This window comes from Physeter macrocephalus, chromosome 12 (genome assembly GCF_002837175.3).
Source record: "Physeter macrocephalus isolate SW-GA chromosome 12, ASM283717v5, whole genome shotgun sequence".
Lineage (NCBI taxonomy): Eukaryota > Metazoa > Chordata > Mammalia > Artiodactyla > Physeteridae > Physeter > Physeter macrocephalus.
In genome coordinates this window covers 40,006,174-40,027,481 of record NC_041225.1, presented here as the reverse complement: position 1 = coordinate 40,027,481, position 21,308 = coordinate 40,006,174, and the positions used below count along the sequence as shown (strand labels likewise).

General features: G+C 42.9%; 1 protein-coding gene across 1 annotated transcript; it reads left to right on the top strand.

The window, feature by feature from the left end:
- Window positions 1-705: 705 nt before the first annotated feature.
- Window positions 706-20,978, top strand: MATN3 (matrilin 3). The gene is made up of 8 exons (XM_024118588.2): window positions 706-916; window positions 5,070-5,636; window positions 8,206-8,331; window positions 9,098-9,223; window positions 10,629-10,754; window positions 13,488-13,613; window positions 18,447-18,557; window positions 20,232-20,978. The coding sequence occupies exons 1-8, from the start codon at window positions 706-708 to the stop codon at window positions 20,285-20,287; spliced, it is 1,449 nt and encodes a 482-aa protein (XP_023974356.1). The 3' UTR covers window positions 20,288-20,978.
- The last annotated feature ends 330 nt before the right edge of the window (window positions 20,979-21,308 follow it).

Genomic DNA, 21,308 nt, shown 5'->3' with positions numbered 1-21,308 from the left:
AGGGGGCTCTCTGGGGAATGTATGTTTGACTTTCTAGTCCCGGTAATATAAGTTCAAATGTTTATGGATTTTTGAAGCTGCGATGAAAGCATGTCTATTCATGCTGGTAGAATCTGTGAGCCTTTTTTATTTTTTTATTTTTTACAGAGAGCCCACAGAAAAACCTGGGTTACTTGGTAGGGGAAAGGAATGTAGTGTGAGGATGGAGGTGAAACCTTGAGGCAGGCAAACCTGGACGGATCTGGACAGCAGAGCTCGGGCCTCCTGAACCGGGAGCCTGGGGCCCGGGCAGACGAGTGGGGGTTGACCAGGCCCCGGGTGTACAGCGAGGCAGAAGTTTCGAGGGAGGTAGAGCCCGGCCGGGAGGCACCGGGCCGAGCCCACCCAGACGAGACCGGGCCGGCGCAGGGCAGGGGCGGGCGGGGCGGCGGCGGGCCGGAGTCGGGCACCGCGCCGCTGGCGGAGGGTCCCCAGACATTCCACGCCAGCCGCGGGAATGCACTGAGCAGGCGGCGCGCTGCCCCGGACGGGTTCGCTGGGCGGGGCCTACGGCCGAGGGGCGGGACCCAAGGCTGCGGGGCGGGGCCCACGGCCGCGGGACCTTTAAATTGGCCGCCCGGGAACGGCGCACGGGCCCACGACTGACCCAGCCAAAGAAGGAGCGACGACCCACCGACGGACACGGGCAGCAGCGCCAAGCCCACAATGCTGCGCTATCTGCCGGGACTGCTCCTGCTGCTCTGGCAGCTGCTGCTGCTGCCACCCCCCGCCGTCCCCGGCCCCCTGGACCGCCCCGGCTTCCTGAGGTTGGGGACCCGCGGCCCAGGGGGCAGCCCCGGACGCCGTCCCGCTCCGGCCGCCCCCACCGGCACGCCCTATTCTGGGGCCGGCCAGCACGGCGGGGCCCGCGGTGCAGGTACACGGCCTGGGCGGGGACGGGAGAGGGACCCCAGGCCGAGAGGGACCTGAGAGGGCCCCAGGGAGGGACACCCTCCAGGAAGGAGGGAGATCCCGGGCCGGGGCCAGGCGGGATGGATGGGTGGGCAGGGGCATCAGGCGTTGAATGAGGAGGAAGAGCCTCCGTCATCCACCAGGTATTCCCTCCATCCCAGCCGGAGCCAGACTGTGGTGCAGGAGAAAGATCCCCTCCCCGATGAATCTTGTGGGGATACTGAGGTCCAGAGAAGGGAAGGGAGAGATGCCCAAGGTCACTCATAGTCAGGGCTAGACTTTGGGTCTCCTGAAGGTCAAACTCTAGCAACTGCCCCCTGAGATTTGGGCAGGGAGGATGGGGCAGCTGTGGGAACACCAGGCGCCTCTCAGCTCTCTGTCCTAGACCCACCTCTGGTTCAGCTCAGTAAACCTTTCCTGAGATTCTGCTCTTAGTTCTCTGGTTGAGCAAAGCTCCTAGAGCAGCAGAGCTGGAAGATCATCTGACACAGCCCCTGACAGCACATATAGGGAAACCGAGGCTTGTCAAGGGGAGGGGACTCAGCAAATCAGTGTCAGAGCCCAGAATAAAACTCAGGGCTCAGCTATCCCAAGCATGGATCTTTCCACTGCTTCAAGCTACCAGGCTCTCAATATGGTTTACATAAGATTTTATCTTCATTACCAAAAAGTCCAGCGTCAGACTTGTTAAAGTCCTGCTTTAAAGAGAGGCTGCATCAAACCATTTTCTGGATGTCCAGTCTCATCTGGCCAGTGATGCTTCATGGCCCAGGTTGATCTGTGTGGTCTACCCCTCCTGCACCCTCCTGGATAATGCTGAGGAAGAGCACAAAGGATTCTTTCCTGCATCAGCTCCAGTGGGCTGGATTTGATATGGCGAGAGCATTGTCACTGAGACAGGGAGTGCCAGGGTTCACAACGGTTAAATTCAGTTAGTAACCAGTTGGTTGCTCCAGGCCAGGAATGGGGATAGGGGAGAAGCCTTTCTCCGAGAAGTTAATTTTACCTCTGGTCCTGATCGGCCTCCCTTGGGGAAGCATCTGGGAGGGAGAGGAGGGATTCTGCGTGGGGTGGTCAATGTTCCTCCTAAGCAGTACTGATCCTTGATTAGCTGGAACCCAAACCAATATTGAACGATAATTCTTTAATAAACACAACATTCCACCCTTTTTCAAATTCACTTCTTTTTGTACCCAGAAACTGCTAAGCTTTGCTATGGGCTTTTATTTCTAGCAGAGCTATCAGAAATGGACAATTATTGTGAGTAAGGAAACATTTTAGGAAATTCAGATTCTCATTTTCTTGGTTTCTGAGAATCAAAGTGCTGTTATCTAGTAAAGGGGAGTGAGATTCAAAAACAATGATGAGGGGGTCTGAATCAGGAAGTAAGCAGATGCTCACAGAATGTCCTGCCATCTGAGTCAAGCCCCCTGTATTTTCTATTCCTGCTGTAATAAATTACCATGAACTTAGTGGCTTAAAACAACACACATTTATTATCTAAGAGTTCTGTGGCTCAAAAGTCTGACGCTAGTCTCACTGGACTAAAATTAAGGTGTCAGCAGGGACGTGTTCCTTTTGGACAGATCTTAGAGGAGAATCCGCTTCTTTGCCTTTTTCGGCTTGTAGAGGCTGCCCTCATGCCTTGGCTCCTGGCCTCTTCCCTCCATTTTCAAAGCCGCCAAAGGCAGGATGAATCCTCACATGTCATCTCTCAGATCTCCTCTTCTGCCTCTCTCTTCCACTCTGGGGGCTGTTGTAATTACATTGGACCCACCAGAATAATCCAGGACAGCATCCTCAATCTCAAGTCTTTAACTTAATCACACATGCAAAGTCTCTTTTACCATGTAAATTAACATAATTACAGGTTGTGGGGATTAGGATATGGACATCTTTGGGGGGGGGCAGTATCCTGCCCACCACACCTCTGTGACCTCCCGTAGATGATTCCATGTGAAAAATCAAGTGAAGAAGGAAGGAATCTTGCATGTTTACTTACAAGAACATAGCCTCGATATTAGTAAGGACGCCACTTGGGTGTTAGTGACAGGATTGTCAGATATGGGTTCGTATCACATGTAGTTTTCCTTTTACTCAAATTATGCAAAAAGATCCAACTCCTGGGAGGATTTTCTTCTTCTTTGCTCTCAATGCATGGTAATCAGGGATGAAATGAAATTCTGGAGGATTTTTTTTTTTTTAAAGAATTAATTCCTTTTGACCTAGCTAAATACATGACGCACAGCCTATTTCAGGCTGGTGGCTCAAAGTCACCAAGCAGGATGTTTACTAGGTACATGAGGTAATGTTAATTTGGGTAGTAGAAAATGTTCCTTCAGAGAGAGGCAACCATGAAATGAAAAGTCCCTTTGGGCTGGGAGTCAGGAAACCTGGAGTGCAATCTACCGCTATTTTCTACCACTTTCTAGCTCTTACAGCTTCCTGAGACTCAGTTTTCTTGCCTGTAAAATGGGTATAAAAACAACCTCTGCATCTCTAACTTCACAGGGTTGTTGTGTTGGAATCCTGTGATCTCTAAAGTGTTATTGAAAGTAGGATATTATTTATTGTTTTAAGTTAATACCTCTAGGAATCAGGCTAAAACCAAGAGGATACTTTTCAGTTTTTAAAAGAAAACTATACAGAGGCATAATTCCTGTTCCAGACTGGGCTTTTTCTGTCATCAACTGCTTAGCCTAGGAATTTATTTTGAATGAATAAATACCTACATCTTTTCCCCCTACACGCTGAGTAAATTGCCTTCTTAGAGTTGCATCAATTTCCAGCCCCCTATTAGGAAAGAAAAGAACCCTGAATGACACTTCATGCCCAAGGATCTCATTTCCATTCAGGGCTTGGGGTGTGTGTGTGTGTGTGTGTGTGTGTGTGTGTGTGTGTGTGTGTTGAAAGAAGAGGAATGGCTTCTTTCTTAGCTAGTCCTGACTTTCTGATTTGATTTGGGTGGCTAGGAGAGGTAGGAGTATAGAACAAGATTAGAGGAAAAAAGAATAAGAAGGATGTGCTGAAAACAAAAATGTATTGTGTTGCTGCAATGTGCCAGGTACTTTTGTGTGGGAACGATACAAGTTTCTTGAGGGCAGGGAATCTGGCTTATTTGCTTTTGTAGCCCCATGGCTTATCCCATGGTAGGCTCTCAAAAAATATATATTTGGTGAATGAAAAAAGGAAAGAGAGGTGACTAAGACACTTTGGTGGGGGCAGTAGGACAGATACTAAGTCAAAATCTCTGCTTCTTGAAACAAGACATGCTGACAAAGATGGAAGTCAACATGGACCAGTTTAAGTTGTTATTCTTCTTTCCACTTTCAAACTGTAACTCAGGGCTAGTTGGACCTCAGAGTTCACCAAACATGAGTGAGTGACCAGATGGAGGGAGAATTTAGGGCTACTCTGGAGCAGTTTTCACCGCCTTGGAAATGGAGTAAAAGAAGGAGGCCAGCACGAGAGCACCAGTGTGCCTTACCTCACACTCTGCCATTGCCCGAGGGGCTCTGAGGCCTGGGCAGGCAGGGGAGGGTGCAGTGAGGGTGCCCTGAGTTCACCTTTCACACGATTCAGGGTCACTGTCCCATTGCTTCTGATGGCCAAGATGCCCAAGAGAGGTCTGGAATCCATTCATTCCTGGGAGTCTAGAGGAACCTTTGAACAAAACTTTAAGCAGAGGGATACGGTTCCCAGTGAAATTTCAGGACTCAGCCAGCCTGTAGGGGAGATAGTTGGGGAAATGTCACACCTCTATGTGAATTCTCACTAGGGAATCCTGAAGGCCTCAGAGCTTTCAACATCCAAAGGGAGGGTGGTCTTGGGGAAGACAGCAGACAGTGGGGTATTTGGGATCAAGGGATGCTGGCCAGAACTCTCTGGGTGGGAGAACTGCCCCCATTTCTTTCTTGTTTTTTTGTTTGTTTGTTTTGGCCCGGCAGCACGGGCATGCGGGATCTTAGTTCCCGGACCAGGGATCAACCCTCGCCTCCTGCAGTGGAAGCGTGGAGTCCGAACCACTGGACTGTCAAGGAAGTCCCAGAACTGCCCCATTTCTGACTGTGGTCTGCTCATCGCTTAGTCATGTCTGTTTCCCACACCCTTCTTTGCAGGTGTTTGCAAGAGCATGCCCTTGGACTTGGTGTTTATCATTGATAGTTCTCGTAGTGTGCGGCCTCCGGAGTTCACCAAAGTAAAAACCTTTGTCTCGCGGGTAATTGACACTCTGGACATCGGGCCGGCGGACACGCGGGTGGCAGTGGTGAACTACGCCAGCACCGTGAAGATCGAGTTCCATCTCCAGACCCACTCGGATAAGCAGTCCCTGAAACAGGCCGTGGCGCGGATCACACCCTTGTCCACCGGCACCATGTCGGGCCTGGCCATCCAGACAGCGATGGACGAAGCCTTCACAGTGGAGGCAGGAGCTCGGGGACCCGCTTCCAACATCCCTAAGGTGGCCATCATCGTGACAGATGGGCGGCCCCAGGATCAGGTGAAGGAGGTGGTGGCTCGGGCCCAGGCATCCGGTATTGAGCTGTACGCCGTGGGCGTGGACCGGGCAGACATGGAGTCCCTCAGGATGATGGCCAGTGAGCCCCTGGACGAGCACGTTTTCTATGTGGAGACCTATGGGGTCATTGAGAAACTTTCCTCTAGATTCCAGGAAACCTTTTGTGGTAAGTCTTTGCTTCCAACTAGAAAAGATGTTATGTAGTCAGACATTGTGTATCCAGAGAAAAAGAGATTTATCCTTTTTTTTTTTTTTGGTGGAAATTTATGGAAAACTTAAATATAAGCAATGCTTTTTCGTATGTGTGTATTTCTTTTTTTTTTTTCACCAACTTAAACATACTCTGTTGGTTTAGAAATATAGAGCTGCCTTATATATAACTTGGTTTGCTCATAAAAATCTTCGTGTGTGCATTAGAAATGTGAAGTTCTGGAAATATCCAGGGAACATGATCCTGCTATTCCCTGATGGGGTCAGAAAAAAATACAAATAAAAAATCTCCAGACACCTCTCTTCTCCTCTCTGCCCGCCACATTTTTTCCAGATATTTTCTTTAGTTTTTCCATCTGTAGATTTAACAGAACTCTGCTTGTCTTGGGGCAGAAGACGGGGACTGTGTCTGCCTGTGGAAAGATCAGCTGGCTTATATTCCAGTGTAACTGTCAGTCAGTGTGTACACTTAGTGAATGCTCCAGTTTTCAGATTCAGCTCGGTGTCTGATTATTCCTTGTGGAGGGAGAGGATTAGGGACCAGGAAGCTTAGGATTTCAGCTCACTTGTGAGATAGCAAGAAGCAGGGTATTTTTTGTTTTTTTATTTTAATTTTTTAATTATTCTGTTACTGTTCTTCTCCTTTCTTCCTTTAGGATGGAGTTTAAATCCGAACATGCTGATTTAATTAGAATTTTTAGCATGAATCAGCCAAACACATGAATATAAATCCATTCAAGGCTCGGGTTTATCTGTAGTCACTGACCAGAATTATGAATCTGTGGGACTCAAACTTTTTAATTTTCACTTTTAAATTTGTTTTTGTTTTTCTTTTAAAAATTTCTATCTTCCTTTGTTTCTTTCTTTCTATAGTCATGCTTTACTTTTTATCATTTGGAGATAATCTTTCAAAGCCCTCTGTGGAATTATCTAAGCAGGTGTGGACAAATTTCTAGTTCAGGTGAATTTTAAAATGTAGATACCTTTTGCTATATAATCTACTTCACATTTGTTTTTTCAACATGTGTTTATTGATCACTGATGATACAAAGATAAAGTAGTCCTCCCTACCATCAAGCAACAGTCTGCGGCTGGGGATGAGACAAACAAGTGAACCAATAATTACAATTGTAAATTTCAAGGAGACTTGATATATAAATGAATGTGAAACTCAGCAATCAACAATTTGTCAGGAGATGAGAGATGAAGTCTCGGTCTGGAGCAAAGTCTGGGCTCATCTCAACCAGAACTGTCCAGGAACCCCTAATCTTTCCTGCCCTAGGACACTGGGTCTTCACAAGCTGTCCTTGGCTTTGGTGGCATTGACTCAGCATTCATTGGTTTCCCAAAAGAAAATAGCTTTCTTTCTCCCAGGAAGCCACCCTGTGTTTGTGGGTGAGAACTTTTCCATAAAGATGCTGGTCTATGGCAAGGCTGGGTCTCAAAGATAGCACCTGGTGTTGGGCTTGAAGGACATAAAGTAACAAGTGGTGAGTGGCCATCTTTTCATTCTGGTACGAAAGATCTGCTTGTTCTGGGGGGAGAATATCCTCTCTATGGAAAAAAGACTGAGGGGCAGCCGTTGTAGTCAACAAGCTGGAAAGGTTATTCCATGAGAAGGCCCTTCTTGGGAAAATATTAACCTGTCCTGTTGCCAAAACAGTGGAGGCTGGGTGACCTGCCACAGGGGTGCCAGCCTCCTGCAACAGGCCTCCTTGGTTTCTCAGAAATGACTAAATTCATTGATTCTTTTATCAAAACATGTGACCGGGGGAAAAAAATCTGAGGTTAAAAATGGCTCCAGGAGCAAAAAGATGAGGATGCAGTTTAGCTAATGTAATCTGATGTGTTGTATTCTTCCTTTTCTTTTTACTGGTTTGTATATAGTATGTAAGTTTATTCTCCTGGCAGATATGAGAGTCGCATGCATATACATTTGGGCTCAGGAACCCATGCCGCATATTCGGAAGGCAGTTACCTACGTTGCCCTCCACTATTTGCAATTTCAAACATGTATTGCTGCCCAAGAGTGAGTGGGTTCCAGGCCTAGAGGAAAGCCTGGGTGTGAATTCTGTTTAGACACAAACTATAGAACCCTTGGAAACTGGGTTCTGGTGGCAGTGGGGCCACGAGCTCATAGAACTTCAGGAAGTACATTACTGTTCCCTCCTTTCTGTTGGGAAGCAAAAGTTTTTTTTTTCTGGCTAGGTGGATACATTGAACAAAATATAGAATTGCCTGATTCATGTAAAGTGTTTGGCTTCAGCTCCAAGTTCAAAATTCCCTTTCTTTTTCGAGAAAGTCAACCACAAGATCCATGATTTTAAATTACTTACTAATTAAAACATTACTAAGAGTGGTATTTATAATAAGCCAGGGGCAGGAAACAAGTAGCCAATTTTTAGAGTGAACTAAAGATAGAATCAGAGAGGAACCTGGAGAGTGATGTTGTTTTGACACAGGAGAAAGTATCTGAAATGCTTCTTACGCGTCAGTGCTGACTGTTGTAAATTTCCCTTGCACAGCTCTGGACCCATGCGCACTGGGCACACACCAGTGCCAGCATGTGTGTGTCAGTGACGGGGAAGGCAAGCACCACTGTGAGTGCAGCCAAGGATATTCCTTGAATGCCGATAAGAAGACGTGTTCAGGTGAGGCTCCTTAAGGGGTGGTGGCTGATGGAAACTTATTTGGGGACTCACCCCAGGCTTTGGACTGGCCTTATGGTTTTTTCCTAACTGCCCTGTGGTGGATTTACTGTTATCAACGACTTTCCTTGAAAAGGAACATGAGGAGAAAAGTGAGGTAATACCTAAAACAGCCTGTTACAGTACTTATTACTAGGTTTAGAGAGAAGGGTTAGTAGGGAAAAGGGCTAGTGAGGAAGGGGGCCAAAACTCTTCATCCTTTTGAGGTTTTGGATTTTTTTCCCTGGGTTTTATTTAATTAAATACACGCTCCTCTTACCTCTCTGTGACCGTAGAAGATTCATGGAATCTAGAAGTGGAAGAAAATCTAGGGAGGTTCTCACTCATCTGCTCTATGAATACTCATGTACAATCAATGAAGAGTGGGAATTAGGTCCAATTTGTTAAATCCTAGAAAAAAGTTTTTGAGAGGGAGAAAACTTAGAGATCATTTAATTCAACCTGCTCATTTTATAGAAAATGAAATTGAGACCTCTACAAGAAGGGAGAAGACTTACCTACCCATGTCATGGGGTCTGTTAGTGAAAGAGCCAAGACCAGGAAGTGGGTTCCCACCCAGTCCAGCAGGCTTCCTCTCGTGCCAAGCTGTCCCATTTCATTAGCACTGTGTGTGTGTGCGTGTGCGTGTGTGTGTGTGTGGTGTGGCCCATAGTTATTTATTTACCATGTTTTCCATGTGTTGACATTTGTCCTGATCATCTTTCGATAGTTATTGATAAGTGTGCTCTTAACACTCACGGCTGTGAACACATCTGTGTGAACGACAGAACTGGCTCTTATCATTGTGAGTGCTATGAAGGTTATACCTTAAATGAAGACAGGAAAACATGTTCGGGTAAGTGGGGGAGAGGCTTTACTGTTGCCTCCCTGTTTACCTATCTCCCTAGTCAGTGTTTGGCGGGGGTCACATCGACGGGGAGCTCGGTCTCTTTTCCTCTCTTGCCATCTTGGGCTTTTCCCCTTTCTTATTAGAAAAGTTATAAATGGCAGCATGTGTGTCTCATGACCCACGTGTGTGAGTGTGTTGTTTATTTCCTCCTCTGTACCCAGCCCTAAGAGTCCTTTCCAGAATCTAAAGACAATTTAGTATGTGAAAATCAAATAACAGCCCACAAGGTACTTACTACTTACAGAAAGAAAAGCAGTCATTCCATAGTGGAGAAACCTGGAAGACACCACTTCAACCAAGACGTCAGAGTTAACATCACCAGCAATAACACACAGTGACGTCATGCATCTCCTGACATGGTGTTCTGAGGGCACAATAGCACTTCTGTGGTATTCTTGCTAAAAATTCAGAATCATGAGGAAACCTCAGACAAACCCAAATTGAGAGACATTCTACAAACTAATTTTTCAGTAATTTTCAAAAGTGTCACACTCATGAAAGGCAAAGACAGACTAAAGAAATGTCCCAGATTGGCGGAAACTAAGGAGATGTGGCAACTTAATGCAATGTGTGATCCTGGATTGGATCCTGGACCAGAAAAAGGACATTAGTGGTGGAACCATTGGCAAAATTTGAATAAGGTCTGTAGGTTAGTTAAGGGCATTGTATCAGTATTAGTTTCCTGGTTTTGGTAATTACACTATGCTTGTATAGGATGTTAACATTTGGGGAAACGGGGTGAAGTACTGGATTTTTTGCACTATTTTTAAAACTTTTTCATAAGCCTGAAGTGATTTCAAAACAAAGAGCTCAAAGATAAAAAAAAATAGTTAAAAAATATCATGACAGTACAGAGAAAAATACATTGAGTAGCAATTTGGGTCTTGAATTCTGATGCTGCTCTGAGGCATTTGGTCTCCTTTGGACTAGGTTTCCTCATTTATTACAGGAGAGAGTTGAGCTACAGTTTCTTCAAACTCTAATTCTATGTCTTTCTGATTCTAGTATAATTCGTCCCACAGCTGTTAGAATCCCTCTGATTCAGCATAAATACAACAAATCTAAAAGGAACGCTTTAGAAAGTATTCATGAGATACTTCGATTATAAAAGCTCAGTATAGATGATTCTGAAAAGGGGTGGGGAAAAATAGAAGCATAAGTATTGTGTGTGTAGGAGTTTGTTTTACTCAGCTAATTCCTAGTGAGAACAGATAGTACTGATGGCTTTGAGTGGTTTCTAATAAGTTTTCCTCTTCTGCATTGCTAGCTGCAAATAAGAAGATTTCTATATATGGCTGATAAAAGACTTTTCCACGTTTAATATCTTTTCTTCTGGACTTTTGTTGGGCAGCTCAAGATCAGTGTGCTTTGGGCACACACGGCTGTCAGCACATTTGTGTGAATGACAGAGCTGGGTCTCATCACTGTGAATGCTACGAGGGCTACACTCTGAATGAAGATAAAAAAACGTGTTCAGGTAAGGTCCACTCAGTAAATTCTTTCATCCGGGGCTCTTTCTACTGCACTGAAACCAACGTGCATTTCACCAAGAGAGACATTCTTAAAGGTAATGTAAGGAATTGGGCTTCAGACCAAGGTAAACATTGCTCAGGAGGCAGTGAGCTCACTAGGTTTTGCAAACATAGCTCACTTGAGAAAATTACTGGGTAATGGGTAGGGAGTGGGGGATATAAGAAAAGCTAATTGAATGTACGGTCCTAATCCAGGACAATTTTATAGCTCTGTAAAGCAAATAGGAAACTTTAGAGGAAGTCAGCTGGCAGTAACTATTTGGTGTGATAGGCTGAACTGATATTTTTCCATTTAAAACTTGGCCTGGAACTTTTCTGTAGTGTTAATCTTAAAGCCAGATCGTTTTAGTAAAGGAGGCTTTGTAAATGACTGAATTAGACCCACACAGATCTTCCAGTAAGTTTGAAGCAAGTCCTTCCCTGACAGTTTCTAGATGATCAGTCTTGGGTGAATCTGAGACTTATAACTTGGCGAGGAAGCCCGTGCCAGAACTGCTAATCCTCATTAATTTGATTTAAACTCACTGGCAGAACAGAGTGGCATTTGTAATGTAATAACACTCCTAAGAGAAATTCCTGGCTCTCAAGGTGGTGTTTAGTTTTGGCATATTCAATATTTTTTTAGATTTTATGTATGTTTTCCTCTTCCTTGAGATGTAATGTGTGACCTTTTCAAGAGAGATTAAAGGAAGTGGCATATCACTAATTCCCCTTTTTTTAAAAAAATGAGATCAATAAAAGAGTACTGAGCACCTATTTTGTTCCCAGGACTCTGGTAAGCGCTGTGGGGATGTAAGGAAGCGTCAGCTTCTGCCTCTGAGCCATGTACAGGCTGGGTGCAAAGAGAACCAGCACCTTAAGAAAGCAGGGACTCTTAGCCAGGGAGAGGGACCGACAGTAACTAAGGGCGGGAGGGGCTGGGAGGCAGGAGGTCTGGGATGGACACAGAGGGCTGGGACTAGAGGTGGGCCTCGGCATGAGGGCGGATAAGGCTTACATGGAGGAGTGGAGAGGGCAAAGGGCAAGGGGAGTGGCTTGCGTTGGTTTGTTCAGGGGGTGGGACTAAGTCAGTTGGATGGAAAGGACTCAAGGCTGCACTTCTCAAACCATTACAAGTATCCCTCTTGGTACTTTAAGCAGGACCTTTAATCTGAAGACCTGGGAAAAGGAAACAAAAACACATTTACATGTAAACTGACAGATATTATGGCATAAAATGGACCATTTTGTTAAGAAAAGAAATCAAAGGAGATTTTCAATTAAGGCAGACTACTCCAGGCAACACTTCCAGATAACATTCTTCAGTGCCTACTGGGTACCAGGCACGGTTCTAGGCATTTTAGGCACAGTCACACATTTACTGCTCACAGCAACTTTACTCGGAAACTGAGGCACAGACAAAGTAACTTGCCTGGGGTCACTTGCCTAGTGATAGTCGAGCCAGGATTTGAACCCAGGCCCTTGCTCTGGTGGTTACATATGCTCTCAAACACTAAGTTACACGTCTCATGGTGCAAAGCACAGGACATCAAAGGAGATAGAAGAAAAAGACGAGATGGTGGGACGTTGGTATTTATATATTTTACAGCAATAATGGATGCCATTCTAAAACTGGGGTACATGACATGGGTCAGATCCCCTCTAATGGCCTGCCTTCCCCTTGCTAGGCAGTGGGAAGGCCTGTAAATTAAATGTGGAGCCCCAGATCACGGGCCAGGGGCTGGAGGCACATCCACTTGTTATTGCTAGAGTCGCTGCTAAGCTGGGCTGAGGGGAAAACAAACTGTTCTGCTAGTAGGCATTTTGCTGGAAACATCTGAATTGTAGTAGTGTAGGGGAATATCAGTGTGAAAGTTGGAAAGACACTATGGATAGATTGCCTAGGGCCTTATGCTTCATGGACAGCTGTTTTATAGGCAATAGTGAGCCATGGAAGGTTTGTGAGCATAAAATGACACTTAAGAGGAGAGTTAGAGGAGAACAAATAAAGTAGTTTGGCTTCTGCAATGGCCGAGGAAGAACCTATGTATCCCAGGAAGCCCTTGTTCCTTGTAATGTATTTACTTGTGACAGACACAGATACTTCCCTATCCAGTCATACACACCATCACCACCATCATCATCATCATCATTGTTATTATTTGTCCTCTATGTGTGTATGTGTGTGTGTGTGTGTGTGTGTGTGTGTGTGCGCGCGCGCTCAGGCCAGTGTTTTCTGTCCCACTTTAAGCATCAAAGGCAGGCCGTTGGTCAACATAGTTTTTGTGCAGCATCAAATGTAACTCCATGTGCAGGTAGGTCCCTAATAATTTATCCCTGGTGACGGTGAAGATGATCTGTGTATAGCTGGAGAGGTTGGAGGCATTCATGGTCATCAGGAAAGGCTGGAGATAAGTTCTGGAATAGAATCAAGACTCAGTGCAGCCCCAGGACTGCGGAGAGCAGAAAAGAGAAGGCACCGAGATAGCTGCAAGAGATAGCAAGGAAAGGGGTGTGGGATAGGGAACGGGAAAAGAGGCTCTCTCCTTCTGAAACATGGGAGACACGTTAATGACGGCTGTAGGATTCATTTGCTGCACTTGTTGGCACCGAACCAAAGCTTCTTTCTCCCAGAAGTCTGTGTTTAGTTTCCAGTTGTAATTTGTGAATATTCTCTTTCCCGCGCCATTCCTGGTCAGTTCTTAACCAGTGTGCACTGGGCTCGCATGGGTGCCAGCACATCTGTGTGAATGACGGGGCCGCGGCTTACCACTGCGATTGTTATACTGGCTACACCTTGAATGAAGACAAGAAGACATGTTCAGGTAAAGACTGTCCCTGTAAGCCTAATTCATGTGCTAGGACAGTCTTAGGAGTGAGCTTTCCTGTCTCCAAGTCTGAAGCACGCGTCTGAGTCTTGCTCCTGGGTCAGAATTCTCCAGTGGTTCCCAAATGTCTTCAGAATGAAATAATTCTACCTTTCCACCAGGCATCCTTCCCTCCATGGTCTGATTCCATTTTTTTTTTCCTAATTAAAGTCTCTCCCTAAGTCCAGGTTTTTTTAAAATTACAGTAAAATATACATGACATAAAATTTAGCATGTTAACCATTTCAAGTGTATTCCAGTGGTGTTAAGTACATTCACATTGTTGTGCAACTATCCCACTGTCTCCAGAACTTTGTTTACCATCCCCAACTAAAGCTCTGTACCCATTAAACAAAACCTCCCCATTCTACTCTCCCTACCCCTGGTAACCACTCTTTTTCATCTTGTCACTACATTTGGCCCCAGATTCACTCCTTCTCTCCAAGACCTGTGATCCAGCCACGTGGGCTGTCTGATATTCCTGGAGCATGCCCTGTACTCACCTGTCTCCATCCTTTACTGTGATCTGCTTCCCTTGCCTCTTCTGCTTGTCAAAATCCAAGAACCACATCCTTGCCAGCGCTTGGTTTTGTTGGATTAAACTTTTGTCAGTCTGGTAGATGTAAAGAAGTACCTCCCTGTAGTCTTTCTTTCCCCATTTCCTGGTTACTAAAGAGGCTAAGCTTCTCTTCTTATATTTGTCACTTCAGTCTCTTATCTGGAAAAGTTATTTATGCCTTTATTTTTCTGTTGGGTTATTTATATTTTTCTTACTTATCATAACAACTCTTCACATGTCTGGATATAAATTCATTGTTTTTTTTATGTGTTGCAGATATCTTCTCCTAGATTGTGTTTATATTTCCACTTCTTGAATGACGTCTCTGCAACAGCATTCGTTATGTTTTAATTCTTAAGCTGTGCAGTGGGTTTATCATGCATTCGTTTTTATGCCTTATGAGGCATTTGTCTTTATTATGCATCATAACTTACATCAGTGTGCTATAAATTACTTTTTGTGAATCAAATGTTACCAAATTATGTGTGTTTGTTTAATTTAGAGGGCTAGTTCAGTTTTTACCCCCTCTACCAGAATTCCCCTTATTCTTCCATTGAACTGTGTCCTCTTTTTCAGCACTGGATGCCTTGTGTTGTGGTTACTTGTGTGTTCCTTCAATCATTCCTTCATCCAATCAATAAATATAGCATCTGCTCTGTTCTAGGCACTAGGTATACAATCATGAACAAAACAGGTATGGTCTTTGGTAACAGTCCAGGGGAAAAGACAAGTACCTAACACATTTATAAAGTAAATAAGAGCAGTGATGGAAGAGAACAGAATGGGGGCTGGGGAAGCTATTTCAGGTTGGGAGGGTCTCTCTGAGGAAGTGACATTTGAATGCCGTGGATCAGCGGCAGGTAGGTTGAGATTGGAGTGCTGGCGGAAGGAGGGAGAGCGATGCCAGGCCTTGAGTGGTGGCTTTAGTGGGGAGAGGAAGTGAAAGGCCGCCCGTGTGACGGAAGCATGACCAGCCAGGGATAAGGGTGGGGTGTGGCAGTTTGGAGAGTTGGGCGGGGTCAAATCGTGCTGCTGCTTTGGGGCATGGGACATTCTATGAGAGATGGGAAGTCACGGAGGGATTTTAGCAGTGGAGCGGCCCGATGCTGTTGATATTTTTAAAAGTCACTCTAGGGCTTCCCTGGTGGCGCAGTGGTTGCGAGTCCGCCTGCCGATGCGGGGGACACGGGTTCGCGCCCCGGTCCGGGAGGATCCCACGTGCCGCGGAGCGGCTGGGCCCGTGAGCCACGGCCGCTGAGCCTGCGCGTCCGGAGCCTGTGCTCCGCAACGGGAGAGACCACAACAGTGAGGCCCGCGTACCGAAAAAAAAAAAAAAAAAAAAATAATAATGAGATTCTTCGGGGCTTCCCTGGTGGCGCAGTGGTTGCGAGTCCGCCTGCCGATGCAGGGGACACGGGTTCGCGCCCCGGTCCGGGAGGATCCCACGTGCCGCGGAGCGGCTGGGCCCGTGAGCCGTGGCCGCTGAGCCTGCGCGTCCGGAGCCTGTGCTCCGCAACGGGAGAGGCCACAGCGGTGAGAGGCCCGCGTACCGCAAAAAAAAAAAAAAAAGTCACTCTAGCTGCTGTGTGAACAGCAGATTGAAGAGGATGAAGATCGGAAGAAGACCGGTTCGGGGGCTATTGCAGTTGGGCTAGGATGGTGACAGTGTGATAGAAGTAAACTGATTCCAGACATGTTTTGAAGGTAGGATGAACAGGGCTTGGTGATAAACTGGATGTGCGGATAGGATGGGGGAGGAGTAGGATGGCTTTCCTGTTCCACTTGAGCAGCTGGAAGGATGGGGTATCTTTACTGAGGGGACTGAGAGTGAAGCAGATTTGGGGAAGAAAATGCAAGTTTTGGACTTGTGTGTTTATGCTCCTGTAGACCCCAGCCGCCACGGGTAGTGGATTTTGTCTGTACTCTTAGCATCTACCATAACACCTGACAGTTACTCAGCAGATACCTCTTCATTTGAAGTAAAGTGTGGATCAGTTTCTCGGGGAGGGTGAGGATGATAAGGAGCAGCTTGCTTTTAGAATGTGAGTATTTCTGGGTACTGTCTTCCTTCTTAAGTGTTTAATCTTCAGAAAAAGCAGTCTTGGGCATTTTTTCTTCTCCTGGAAGGTGAGGATTCCAGAATGGTTTATAATGGCTTAGGCTCTGACCTCATTTGTTTAGCCATTCACTTATTTATTTGTTCAGCAAGTATTCATGGAACTTCTGTTCTATATCGAGTACTCTGTTAGGTCCCGAGGAAGGAACTGGAGACAGATTAACGTTTTGTGGTTCGCACTGTACAAGTCTTGCACTACTTTTGTTAAATTTATCCCTAAATACTTTATTCTTTTTGCTGCCAGTGTGAATGGATCCATCTCTCAACTTTCAATTGTGCAACATCCCAGTTTTCCAGTTTTCTATGGGGTGTTTTAATGAGAAGATTACACTGAGCCCCTACCCTCACAGGGCTTATAGGCTCTCGGGCAAGATACACTGGAAAAGTATCATAGGTACAAATTTTATACTCTGTACAGGGATGATGGGCATGTACTTGATATTCAGTGGATACTTTTTGGCTTACTAATTAATTTACCGATTGAGATGGGGATTTGAGCTGGCTGTCCCTAAAAGTTTCAATAGGATTTAGACAGCTAGATAAATTAATCAAGTGAATTTATGGTCCTCCAGCCCTGTATCTTATCTTTCTATTGGGTTGACCAAAAAGTTCATTCGGGTTTTTCTGTAACATTTTATGGATAGAATGTGGGAGAAAATGCAAGAGCAAAGGACTACTGTTTGTCCCCAAGCAGTACTACTACTCAGTTGGAAGATTATTCATCAGACTTCAGAACTGGAAGTTACTCTTATTTCTGTTAGGCAACTTTAGGGGCTATGATACTGAGTAGGAATAGCTGCCTCACTGAATTACAGAAAGAAATTGGAGTTAGAATGATCATTCTCCCACGTTCTTTGCTTAAATGTCAATACGAACCTGAATTTTTAGTTCCCAAGTATTTATGGGTAAGAACTAGAATTCTCAGTTCAAACCATTCAGGAGAATAATAGTCTGTATAGGAAATCAGGAATTATCTAGTTTTAAACCTTGAAATGTTTTGGCCACACAAATAGAGAGCTGTTTTCCTCATTTTCATTTTTTAAAATTGAAGTATAGTTAATTTACAATGTTGTGTTAGTGTCAAGTATACAGCAAAGTGATTCAGTTATACATATATATATAAAATATACATATATAACTTTTCAGATTCTCTTACATTATAGGTTATTACAAGATACTGAGTATAGGTCCCTGTACTATACAGTAGGTCCTTGTTGTTTAACTATTTTATATATAGTAGGGATATGTCTTAATCCCAAACTCCTAATTTATCTTCCGCCTTCCCCCAATCCCCTTTGGTAACCATAAGTCTGTTTTCTATGTCTGTGAGTCTATTTTTGTTTTGTAAATAAGTTCATTTGTATCACTTTTTTAGATTCTACATGTAAGTGATATATATTTGTCTTTCTCTGTCTGACTTACTTTACTTAGTATGACAATCTCTAGGTCCATCCATGTTGCTGCAAATGGCATTATTTCATTCTTTTTATGGCAGAATAGTATTCCATTGTATATATGTGCCACATCTTTATCCATTCATCTGTCGATGGACATTTAGGTTGTTTCTATGTCTTGGCTATTGTGAATAGTGCTGTGAACATTGGGGTGCGTGTATCTTTTCAAATTAGGGTTTTCTCCAGATATTTGCCCAGGAGTGGGACTGCAGGATCATATGGTAGGTCTATTTTTGTTTTTTAAAGGAACCTCACACTGTTCTCCATAGTGAACATTTTCATTTCGTAATGAGTACACAGTATCACAAGGGATTGTCTTATCTCTGCATTCTTGGCTTCTCCCTGCATCAACTTAAATATTTACTTTATATCATGGAAAATTTCAGACAATTACAAAAGTATAGAGAACAAAAGAATGAACTCTCATATAACCATCACCCAGCTTTGACAATTGTAAACTTTTCCTCAACATCTCTAACTCAGTTTCTTTGGTGACAGAGTCCACAGTACTTTCTCCTCTTTCCATGTGCCCTTATATTCTTTTATCTCCTAGAAAATGCATTTAGGTAAGACTTAAAAATGGAAGTATTGAATCACAGACTTCCTGATTTGCTATGATTTCTAATTAGCTATAACATTTTGTGTATCATCATTGTCTTCAGCCATTGCAGAAGCACGAAGACTCATCTCCACAGAAGATGCTTGTGCATGTGAAGCCACACTGGCATTCCAGGATAAGGTCAGCTCATATCTGCAGAGACTGAACGCCAAGCATATCCTTTCTGGAAGGTTTTCTGCTTCTGCTTGAAGCCAGCCTAGGTACTACAATTGAGCTGACATTTTAGGACATTCCACAAGATAAGTGCCTTATTCATTAAGTTTTAAGATGAGCCATAGTAATACAAAGCTTTAATTTTTAAAATTTAGAGTTCTTTTAAAATGTCTTAAGACTGTTACACCCATTCTTATTTACATGTAAGAGCTGTGTAATTATTTATTTTTCTAGTGCTTTTCCATAGCAGTATAAGCTCCTAATTGAGCTCTATTTGACAGTGCTATTATCCTGATTCCTTAATATGACTTTCTTATTCAGAATCTGTACGTGTACAAAACGAGTCAGCTGATTAATGGAGTGTGATAGTTCAGACGACACATAGCTGTGTGCTTTGTCTAGCCAAGTGGTCAAAAACCAGATTTCAAAATGTAACATGGTACTACCTCAGAAACTTTCAAAATCAGTTTTTTAGCCAAAGGAGTAATTCAGGAAAAGTAATTTTTCTTAGCATAGTTCAAGTTAACAACACCTTTCCTTGGGATCTTAGAGGCATGGTATTCAGACTGTGACAGGGATACCCTAGGGGTATGCAGAGACTTTCCAGGGGTATGTGGGGACACAGAAAATTTTAAAGGGATCAATTTCCAAATCCTTCACTTCCTTAAATCGATCTGCCTACAATGCAACTTGGGGTCAGTTGGCATTCTCTTTTCCCATCTCTCACTTCAGTGTCACCATTCTCCTAAATTTACACAAGAAAGGCATACCTCTTACTTACCCTGAACTTTACTAAGGTGAATTTCTTGGAAAGGTAAAATCTCCAGAGAGCCAAATAAAGGGCCAGTACAACAGTTTTTTAAATTAAGCCTTCATAAACACATCTCCCCCAATTCATCCCATTAGGAGATACCTTTCTAATTAAAATTTACCTTTTATTTTTAATGATTTTATGTCAAAACCTGTGACTTATTCGTTGTTTGGATCAATTGTGTCCCCATAATAGTTGTAATGGTAACTCAACTGAGATGATTAAAAAAATTTAGCACCTCATGGTCAAAGAAAATTAATTCAAAGGTAATTTCAATATTAATGTGTATGTGCTTGTTGTTTGTATAAAGTTTACATCAGAGAAGTATAATAGAGTGATAAAGAACAGATTTCCAAGATTCAAGGTAGAATAAAATTGTGGAGGAAGGAGAAAGGAAATACAAATTCAAGGAAATATTTTATTTTAGAAGAACAACAGTAGTAACAATTCAGTATGGTATTAATATTACATGGGATACATTTAAAAGACTGATTTAAATTTTGTTTTAAAGCATCAATATTTATAATATAGCAGAAATTGCATATCTGCAACTAAAACTTATGATGAAAATTTTCATGTAATCTAAATATGCACAAGATATCACTTATTTGTCATAATTATTTTAGGGGACATATGAACGAAAAATGTTTGAAGACCACTGCTTTATATCATGCTCGCTAAAAAACAGAATATCTGAGTTTTAGATAGATTAGATTTTTGGTGAGAAAACAATTTCACTCTTTTTGTTCAAAATAGAACTTAAATATATATATATATATTTTATCTTGTATTGAAGTGTTTGAAAGTGTGTTTGCATTTTCTAATGTCTAAAAATATATGGTGTTAGCCTTAACAACTGGCCACTTGATGACATTTTGGAGAAGTTGCAAGCAAATGAATATGGACAAATACATCGTTAAATTCCTCACATTTTTTTACCTGGAAATATGAAGCATTTGGTGTATTCAATACTTTGGCATACTCCAGTGTTCCTGCTCGTAATCTGCCATTACCAATGCTTTAATGTTACTGGATAAGTAGTATGAGGATCTTCTGGAGAATGTGTATCATTTTTCTAAGGAAATAAATGTCCCTTATTAAAAGCAAATTTTAGTGTCTCTAAGCTATGACTGTGAAATGGTAGGAAACAGAATGAAAAGTTTCATAATTTCTTTCTTTCTTTACTAATTGAGCCATTTAATTTTTAAATGTTTATATTAGTAAGATAACCAGGCTTAAAATGCGAACTTTTGATCTGTTTTCTTGATAGTATTTATAGTGTAAACCAGTCTTGTTACTTTAGAGTGTAAACTGTACAGGGTATTTACACATAAAAAGTTCATATAATTAAATTGAGATGAATACAATTTAGAACTATATCTTTATCACTTTTTGTTTTTTTCTCATTTTTGCCAGAGTATTGTTGAAGCTGTGATCAGGAGATTGTAATACACATACCTAAATATAGTTAATACAGATTAAGTGAACTGTTATATGTCATTTTTAATTCATTCTGATGTTAGAAAGAAACACACAACTAGTTGTGAATTAAGTGTTAAACTTTTTACCAAGGACAAAAAACCCTAAATTTACTTTACTGTTTTACTCTAGGATCCAGTCAATAAAATTATATATTTATAAATACCGGTATAATAAGTAACAAAACCTAATGTCTTTTAAAATGTTAATGATAAGCCTAACTCTTTTTTTTCACTTACATATTTGATAATTTTTTTTTCAGCTTTTATGTTTATAACTTTTAGAAAAAAATAGTTCTTTAAATTGTATACTACTCATTCTTTTCTTGGTTTATGTTGTGTTTAGTATAATAAAAATGTCAATATCTTTATATATTATTGTCATGTTTTTTTGGTAACTCTTATATCAACTTTGTCTATTAACGTATTTTCTTAAATTAAGCTGAATTACAATTATTTTGAA

Bases quoted from the DNA above. Each gene is read 5' to 3' on its own strand.
- MATN3 (XM_024118588.2), top strand. From the start codon at position 706: ATGCTGCGCTATCTGCCGGGACTGCTCCTGCTGCTCTGGCAGCTGCTG. The intron at 8,332-9,097 runs GTGAGGCTCCTT...ATCTTTCGATAG, and splicing joins CGATAAGAAGACGTGTTCAG to TTATTGATAAGTGTGCTCTT. The intron at 13,614-18,446 runs GTAAAGACTGTC...CATTGTCTTCAG, and splicing joins AGACAAGAAGACATGTTCAG to CCATTGCAGAAGCACGAAGA.